General features: G+C 37.9%; 2 protein-coding genes across 2 annotated transcripts in view; both read right to left on the reverse strand.

The window, feature by feature from the left end:
- KAT14 (lysine acetyltransferase 14) overlaps nt 1-6,940 on the reverse strand; it is a 110,472-nt gene extending 103,532 nt beyond the window's left edge. The window contains exons 1-2 of the mRNA XM_015828833.1: nt 6,656-6,940; nt 5,150-5,268 (exon numbers count right to left, since the gene is read on the reverse strand). Of these exons, the coding sequence (XP_015684319.1) occupies nt 5,150-5,268; nt 6,656-6,911 (375 nt within the window). The 5' untranslated portion in view covers nt 6,912-6,940. The remainder of the gene's footprint in view (nt 1-5,149; nt 5,269-6,655) is intronic.
- Nucleotides 6,941-6,971: 31 nt separating this feature from the next.
- Nucleotides 6,972-9,497, reverse strand: part of LOC107299486 (protein PET117 homolog, mitochondrial) — a 5,405-nt gene continuing 2,879 nt past the window's right edge. Inside the window, exon 2 of the mRNA XM_015828842.1 lies at nt 6,972-7,181. Coding sequence (XP_015684328.1) covers nt 7,044-7,181 — 138 coding nt within the window. The 3' untranslated portion in view covers nt 6,972-7,043. The remainder of the gene's footprint in view (nt 7,182-9,497) is intronic.

Below are 9,497 nucleotides of genomic sequence, written 5' to 3' on the forward strand. Positions count from 1 at the left end.
GTTTGTTTGCATTAGCAAATGTATTATGTTTAATGTACTTCAAGTTGGTGGCCACCTGATCAGCAATTAACAAGTTAAATTGATCTTTAAGCATTTTAATAGAGGCTTTTAAATTGGTATCTGTTGGTCGTTGCAGTAATAATTTTTCTTTAATCCCAATTTCTTTTTCCAAGTTTAATCTAATCTGTATTTGCTTACGGTTGTGTGCATTATTCATAGCAATTAATATTCCCCTCAAATAAGCTTTGCTGGCATCCCAGACAATATTTATAGAAGTTTCTTTATTCAGGTTAAGTTGAAAAAACTCTTCCATACATTCCTTCAAAGCTTTAACTTTATCCTCATGGTTAAACAAGAGTGAAATAAATATTTGAACCACTGTCAATCAGCAAGATTTCTGGTTCCCAGGTGTCTTTTATACAAGTAATGAGCTGAGATTAGGAGCACTCTCTTAAAAAGATATAAAAGACCTGTATAAAAGACACCTGTCCACAGATACAATCAATCGATCAGATTCCAAACTCTCCACCACAGCCAAGGATGTCAGTGACAAGATTGTAGACCTACACAAGGCTGGAATGAGCTACAAGACTATCGCCAAGCACCTTGGTGAGAAGGTGACAATAGTTAATGCAATTATTCGCAAATGGAAGAAACACAAAATAACTGTCAATTTCCCTTGGTCTGGGGCTCCATGCAAGATCTCACCTCATGGATTTCAATGATCATGAGAACGGTAAGGAATCAGCCCAGAACTACAAGGGAGGATCTTGTCAATGATCTCAAGGCAGCTGGGACCATAGTCACCAAGAAAATAATTGGTAACACACTATGCCGTGACTGACTGAAATCCTGCAGCGCCTGCAAGGTCCCTCTACTCAAGAAAGCACACGTATAGGCCCGTCTGAAGTTTGCCAATGCACATCTGAATGATTCAGAGGAGAACTGGGTGAGTGTTGTGGTCAGATGAGACCAAAATTGAGCTCTTTAGCATCAACTCAATTCGCCATGTTTGGAGGAGGAATGCTGCCTGTGATCCCAAGAACACTATCCCCACCATCAAACATGGAGGTGGAAACATTATGCTTTGGGAGTGTTTTTCTGCTAAGGGAACAGGACAGCTTCACCGCATCAAAGGGATGGTGGACAGGGCCATGTACTGTTAAATCTTGGGTGAGAACCTCCTTCCATCAGCCAGGGCATTGAAAATGGGTTGTGGATGGGTATTCCAGCATGGCAATGACCCAAAACACATGGCCAAGGCAACAAAGGAGTGGCTCAAGAAGAAGCACTTTAAGGTCCTGGAGTGGCCTAGCCAGTCTCCAGACCTTAATCCCATAGAAAATCTGTGGAGGGAGCTGAAGGTTCGAGCTGCCAAACATCAGCTTCAAAACCTTAATGACTTGGAGAGGATCTGCAAAGAGGAGTGGGACAAAATCCCTTCTGAGGTGTGTACAAACCTGGTGGCCAACTACAAGAAACGTCTGACCTTTGTGATTGCCAACAAGGGTTTTGCCACCAAGTATTAAGTCACGTTATGCAAAGGGGTCAAATACTTATTACACTCATTAAAATGCAAATCAATTTATAACTTTTTTGAAATGTGTTTTTCTGGATGTTTTTATTATTATGCTGTCTCTCACTGTTACCATTAAGATCATTTTTTTGTCAGTGAGCAAACAAAATCAGCAAGGGATCAAATAATTTTTCCCCACAGCACTTGTACTTGGAGAAAAGAAACACCTTTGCAAATAGATATACACCTAATTCATTTTTCAATTTTACCTTTTAAAGTATGCAGAGTTACTGATAAAAAGAACTATGCAGTTAATATTGAAAAATTTAAAAGAGTAGTTTTTATAGAGAAAAGAAGATATAATAAATGCTGAGTTGCTGTGATTTTCCTCCCCCTCTCAGCATAACAAAGGGAAGGGTTCCTCTCTACTCAGCTGAATTCACCAGAATAAAACTGTATCCAAGTAAAACTTTGTTTCCCACAGTTGTCTCTTCTCTCCAAGTCCTATCTTTATTCAGCCATTTTCCTATGGGTGCAATTCTGTGCTTGTTTAGGGGTTTTTCAAACTTTTGAAGAGATTATTGTTATGTCTCTGCTCCCCATGATTGCAAGAAGCATTTTTATCATCTTATCATCTTTATGAGGAACTTGTTATCTTCAGTGTACTTGTGATAAGCAAAGAAATATTGGGGCCAGATTCATATTTTAATGCAAATGATTTTTAAAATGAATATAAAGTTGAAACTAAAGAACTTTTAGGATATTGGACAAGGAACTTACAAAAATAATTGGAACTTCGTTAATGTATATGCTAACTGTAACAAGAATTCTTTATACTCAAAAATGGAAAGATACATCAATCCCCACAATGGAAGAACAGATGAAAAAAGTGATGAGTTTAGCAGAGATGGCAAAATTAATTGTTTTAATTAAAGAAAAGAATATATCTAGTTTTGTTTCTACTTGGAAACTGTTTTTAAACTTTGTGCTCATGACAGAAAGTTTTGCTGATTAGATTAGTTTGTGTTATAGAAATGGCTAGTATTTACTAAGGCTATACCTTTATTTTTTTAATTCTACTGCACTGAAGTTTTTCTGTTTATTCCACACTTCTTTTTTATTTATTAACCTTATTGCCACCCATCTTGCCTAGAAGTGACTCTAGGTAGCCTACAACCAACAAAAGCAACAAGATAAAACATTAAAACAATAAATATCAACATTAAAATTGACTTAAAAATTAAGAAAGATGGCAAGGTAGGGAACAAGATGCACCTGGAGAAGAAGTGGGGTCTTATCTCAGTTTATTAACCAGCTCCAGTTTGACCCGCCTGCATCAAAGCCACAGGCCAAATGGCAAAACAAGTCTTTAGGACCCTTCAGAAGGTCAAGAGTACGTGAGGATCTCACCTTGCGGATGCACAATGTTCCAGAGGGCAGAAGCCCTGTCAGAAAAGACTCTTATCTTGGATCCTGCAACCCGGATTTCCTTGACCAACAAAGTCCGCATCATGCCTTCTGCCACCATGGATGGGTGGGCCAATTCCAATGGGGTAGGACAGTTCCCCAGATAAACCTGGAGCCATGCCATGAAAGGCTTTAAAGGGCTTTTACCAATGCTTTGAATTGGACCCAGAAACAAACTAGCAATCAGTGAAGCTCACACAATAATGGTGTACATGGGCCACCCTAGGGGCCCTAAGAATTGATTGCATGGATACATTCCACACCAGTTATAGCTTCCAAATTTTTTCCCCTTCCTTCCCCTTCCCATTTTCCTATCTTTATTTTCATTTGTATTTTATATTATAATGATTTAATTAAAAAAAATAAAATAAAAAAATAATCTTAAAGGCTTGCTACACAAAAGAAGGCATACCTTCTGTTCTATCATCCAAGAATCGGTGTGAACTAATAGATTCAAGTTACAGAATGGCAGAGTACAGTTTATTATAAGTGGGATGAGAAGAGATTAAAAATGTTCGAAAGTGAAAACTGTTTACACTGAGAACAAGCATAGACTAACACAACCAACAGTCAAAAATATTTTAATTCTAGGACTTCTGGGGGAGGTATGGTGAACTGTAGACTTCACAAAAGCAGAGCCAGCAGCTGTGGCAAAGAGCAAGGAACCAGTGAATAGACTAGTTCCTTGGAACTTCCTCTGTATAAAGAAAGGACAGGAGACTGCCCACATGTGCTCTGGACAGTTACCTTTTGCAAGAAGAGCACAGGATAGCAATTTTCAATAGGTTTAAGGGCTGAGAGGCTATGGACTAGGCATTTTGTTCACAATCGCAGCACAGACTTCTAAAGAACATTAGGTTCACAAAACGTTAGTTTCTAATCAGTTTCAGAAATTGGTCATTAACCATTTCTAGACTATTAGAGACTTTTGGCCTGACAAGTTTGAAAACACTAGATGAGTACCTTCAATTCTAAATGAAGAAAATTTTAATCATAGGTTTAAGAATGTAAAGAATTTGAAGTAAATAGCAAAATATTAAATATAATTTTGATCTTAGAAAATTGTAAACAGATTAAGGATCCAAATAAAATGGGAAAATTGAAACATTTACAATACGTTTTTGGAATTAATTATAAAGAATAAACATTTTTTGTGGGAAACAGATTCTGTTTTGGTTTTCACATGACAAAATAAACATAAGCAATTTCATGATTTCAAAAATTGGACAAAGAGACTAAAGTTTTAAGTATAGGAAAGATTTACTAACCTGCAAAATGTTGTAAATATTCTAACAGTGAACATACTGAAGGAAATTAAAAATTAAAAATAGTAGCCACAATATCAACAATGTCAGTAAAGATCTGCATCTATTGATAAACTATGCCCAAAATATTTACTAAGGGAATGATTTAGAAGAGGATGTTTCACTGGATCTACAAAAGAAATTGGCTGAGGATTTAAAATTTAAAGACAAATCTTGATATTTTTTCCCCCACTGGATTTACAAAAAAGGCTTGTTAAAAATCTTGAAAAATTCTTGGACATAAAGGAAATGAAGAGAAATTGAATCCTACAATATTTGAGTGAATTAAAAATTAAGGCTGTTAAAAGTGAAAGTAAGGTATATAAAGTTGGTTCATTTGATCAAAATAAGATATGACATCTCAGGCAACCCTTTACAGACCTTCTGCTGACATTAGGGTTGAATAGATGGAAATTTTATGGATTTATTTATAGGTAAGAGATGGAATATGGGATAAAAGTGATAGATAGTAGATAAAAATGTCTGTAACCTTAGAGGGGGTGAAGAATCACTAAATTTCATTATAGTTGTGATAAAGGCTAGAAGTAACTTCTTTATACATTTTTCTCTTTCTAATTTTCTCCTTATTCCTTTTTCTTGCACTATTTACTTTTTTCTATTCTCCTTTCTTTAAGTATAGTTTGTATTAGATTTTGCTACTACCCTCAAATAATCTTTAAATACATATACACATACACACACACACATGCATACACACAAGCACAAACACATATGAAAAGAAACATTGTTTACTGAAAAGGGTGTTGAAATAATTTAAAAAACTCTTCTAATGTTAACGTATAAAGAAATTTGAACTATTTTATCATTATTATTATTTAAACTGTATTAGCTTGCTACTTACTTGCTGCCATGTTAGCTTCAACCGTTCAAACTGCTCCTTCCCATCTTCTGAGCAATCAGAGCAAGTAAACTTGAAAAAGTTATCACCTTTAAGATAGGTGATCTGCTCTCTTGAATGACCTGTAAATAAAAATCAGTCCTTTTTTCTCCACAAAAACAGTGTAAGTCACATCATTATGAAGTATTTTACAAAGTGGTTTTTTTTTCAATTCAATCATGTCTGATTCTTGGAGATTGCCTAGAGCAGGGATAGTCAACCTTGGCTCTTTTATGACTCGTGGACTTCAATTCACAGAATTCCTGAGCCAGCTTAGCTGGCTCAGGAATTCTGGGAGTTGAAGTCCACGAGTCATAAAAGAGCCAAGGTTGACTACCCCTGGCCTAGAGTCTAGACAAATCCCTGCAATTTTCTTGGCAAGTTTTTTTCAGAAGTAGTTTGCTATTGTCTCCTTTGCAGGCCTGAGAAAAAGTGACTAGCTCAAGTCGAAGAAAAAGAACTGGAAAAAATTACAAAATATCGCGACCTGGCCATCAAAAGTGCGCGATTATGGATGAAACGTGTAACAGTAATACCCATTGTCATTGGGGCATTGGGAACTATCTCCAAAAACTTTGCAAAATACATCAAGAAACTGCAGCTTCCTGCAATAACTCCAGCAATGTTACAAAACACTGCGCTAATAAGAACATCTTATATTTTAAGGAGATACCTGGTTGACACCTAGGATGCTGGTAGCAACCCATGTCAACCATCAGCGCCAGCCAATTTGAATGTTCAGATGACTGAGGTTCATGTCTAATGAATAAATAGTAGTAGTAGTAGTAGTAGTAGTAGTAGTAGTAGTAGTAGTAGTAGTAGTAGTAGTAATAAAGTTGGAAGAGACCTTGGAAGTCATCTAGTCCAACCCCATGCTCAGGTAGGAAACCCTATACCATTTCAGACAAATGGCTGTCCAGTCTCTACTTAAAAACTTCTAGTGTTGGAACATTCAGTTTCGGGAGGTAGGTTGTTCTACTGATTAATTGTTCTATCAGGAAATTTCTCCTTAGTTCTAGGTTGCTTCTCTCTTTGGTTAGTTTCCATCTGTTGCTTCTTGTCCTGCCTGCAGGTGCTTTGAAGAATAGCTTGATTCCCTCTTCTATATGGCAGCCTGAGATAATGGAACACTGCTATTATGTCACCCCTCGTCCTTCTCTTCATTAAACTAAACATACCCAATTTATTTGTGTCTTAAGAGGACTAGGATCTGTCAATTATTTTGGAGTAAGCATAAATGATTTCAATGTTGTTTACTTCAAGAAGTATATTTCCAGGCTTCTGCAGTTCATACAAAACTAATTGATCATTTCTAAGGAACACCAGATGGTTAAAGCAGAATACCTAAACTTGTGTTAAGACACTATTCTTCATGGACATGTGTGCTTATGTGCAAAACAGAATAAAAACTGTAAGTTTGAGAAATTCCAATTCACAAAGGACACAATATAAAGAATTAAGAAGTCTTACTTGTTGGCAACCATTTTTGACATCTTTCACAGTAATAAGATAACTCCTCTGTCCATGATGTATCTCCTTCATCACTATTCACAGAGTCCCCGCTTTGATCATGGCTCAAATCCACTGATGCCTGATCTTCAGATTCTACTATAAGAAGAGTCTCTCCTTCTACTTCCCCCTCTTCCAGCCCTTCTGAAGGAGATGTTCTTGTAGCTTCATCATCATGACAAGTCATCATGTCACTCATGTATGCATTTTTATCCATTATGCCTATGGAGAATTATTTTCACTATATAAAAATGTTTTCTTCTAATATTTAAAAAGAATAATGATTGACTTGGTAAATATGATAATAAGATTATGTAACGGAAAATTATAATGATAATTCTTTTCACGCTTAGGATTTTCTTGCCATTAGCATTTTGCTATTTTCTGCTTCAAGTTGTATGGCCAAAGTAGTATGTTTATCTAAAATATTAAAATGTTCCTTGTATTTCTGTCTCTCAAGATCTCTGTACACGCCTTCATGTAACTTCTGAAAAAAGATATAATATTATTAAAAGATTGGAAAAGATCTATCGTACTTGCTATAAAATTAAGAATACTTTAAAATTAATATATATTGCAATATAGGTTTTCATCAGATATGCATAGATTATAATTATACAATATTAATTAGATTACAGATTCTTAAAGATACTTATGAAAAAAATATACAATAAGCCAAAAATATAATAGCACTTGACTTATGACCATAACTGGGATCAAATTTCCATCACTAAGCAACGTGGTCATAAACAAGATGTCACACAGCTCTGAATGAGGTCCTTTCAGTAAGAAACACAGGGGTACAGAGGGTGGGGGGGAGGCCCAGCATAGGTTACGAGCAAACTGGGGGTGCTGCAGTATGCCACAAGCACAGATAGATTGGGAAAGAATATGCTTGGCTCAGGGGATTCTTGATGTGGTACAGTGAAAGATGCCTGAGTCATAGTGCTGCACAAAGTTGCAACCATCCCTGGAAGCATTAGCCATTTCAACCCAGGCCAGCAGCATGGAGTGAGCCTCAGCCACATCAGCTATCCCACTGGCCCAGCAGTGCGGTGTGCTCCAATCAGCTACCCTGCCACAACCAGCTGGTCTTCACCATTTTTTTCTCAATGCTAAGGCACATCAGGCCTGACCCTACTGCATGTGGAGCAGTTATTGGCCACACCAAGCCTTCTTCCTGAGGCCTGGCAATAGGGTCAACTGCTTCATCAGGAGGAAAATTGTGATCAGTTGAGCATGGCAGGGTCTGAGGAATACAGCGTGACAGGCAACACTGGAGCTTTGTGCACTGGTACTTAGGTAGCTGCCTGCAGTATGGGGCTTCACATGACATTGCTCAGTGGCAGTGGCAGCACTGGGGCTGAAGTAGAGGCAGGGGGTGTTGCAGATGGCTGAGACTTCAGCCCCAGGCCTGCTGCCATGAGCAGGGAAGCCACAAGGCATAAATCAGGGGAAAGAGATGGTTGGGGGGGTGCTCAGAGTGCCATTGCAATTATAAGTGCAGGCAGACTGCCAAGAGCCCAAATTCTGATCATGTGACTACAAAGGCACTTCAATGGCTATAACTTCAGGCATAGTTGTAAGTTTCTTCATTCAGGGCCTTCATAAATTTGAATGGTCATTGAACAAGTGGTCGTATGTTGACGACTACCTCTACTCATATACAACTTACAACCACAATTGACATCAGAATTTCCATTGCTAAGAAGATGGTTAAGTGACTTGTATGTGATTTTATCTTTTTTTTGCCCCAGTTGTTAAGCGATTCACTGCAGTTAAGTGAATACAATGGTCATTAAATGAATACAGCTTCCTCTATTGACTTTGTCGGAAGCCAGCTGGGAAGACCACAAATGATGATCACGTGACTCTGAGACACTGGAATAGATGTCAGTTTCCAAGTGTTCAAATTCTGATCACACGACAACGGGGATGTTGCAAACAGTTGTAAGGACAAGGACTGGTCATAAGTTACTTTTTTCAGTGCCATTATCATTTTGAAAGTTTGCTAAACAAATGGTTGTAAGCAGTGGTGGGATTCAAATATGTGAACAACTGGTTCTCTGTGTGGATGCTGCTTCCGGAAGTCCATTCTGGGCCTGGGCAACAAAAAATTAGCTATCGGTTCTGCCGAAGTGGTGCGAACCGGCTGAATCCTACCACTGGTTGTAAGTAAAGAACTATAGATAGTCAACTTAAAACCAATTGTTTAGTGACTGTTCAAAGTTACAGTGGACCCCCCAAAAGCTACTTATGACTTAGTTCCAAAGTTATGACTTTTGCAGCAAGGACCTGCAGCACCCCCCTATCTCTCCATTGGGTCCTGCAGGCCTTGGGCCTGCATCCCATCCCTTCAGGCCCCAACCTCCTCACTTACCTTTTTAAGATCTCTGGAGCTCATGTTAGGGAAGCAAAACAGGCCTCACTGTGTCTGGGCTGCATGGCATGATTCCAGGAGCAGCCACCATTTTCAAAGCGCCCACTATTCAGGGCAGCTTCCCTAAAAATGGCAACCACTTCCAGGATTGCACCATGTAGCCCAGGAACAATGAGGCCTGCTTTGCTTCCCATTTGGATTGTTGTTTGATTTGATTTGATTTGATTTGATTTATTATATTTATACCCCGCCCTTCTCCCGGAGGACTCAGGGCGGCTTACAGCCAGTTTAAAAACAGTTTGATACAAATACAAAATACAAAATTTAAGAAAATAATTAAAAATAAATATTTAAATAGGCCGCTTCTACTAAAATTTAGTTAAAACCAATTTAAAATACCCCTAGGCCAGTCCTGCCCGCTGA

Source organism: Protobothrops mucrosquamatus, unplaced genomic scaffold, assembly GCF_001527695.2.
Source record: "Protobothrops mucrosquamatus isolate PMUCROS unplaced genomic scaffold, P.Mucros_1.0 scaffold_226, whole genome shotgun sequence".
Taxonomy (NCBI): domain Eukaryota; kingdom Metazoa; phylum Chordata; class Lepidosauria; order Squamata; family Viperidae; genus Protobothrops; species Protobothrops mucrosquamatus.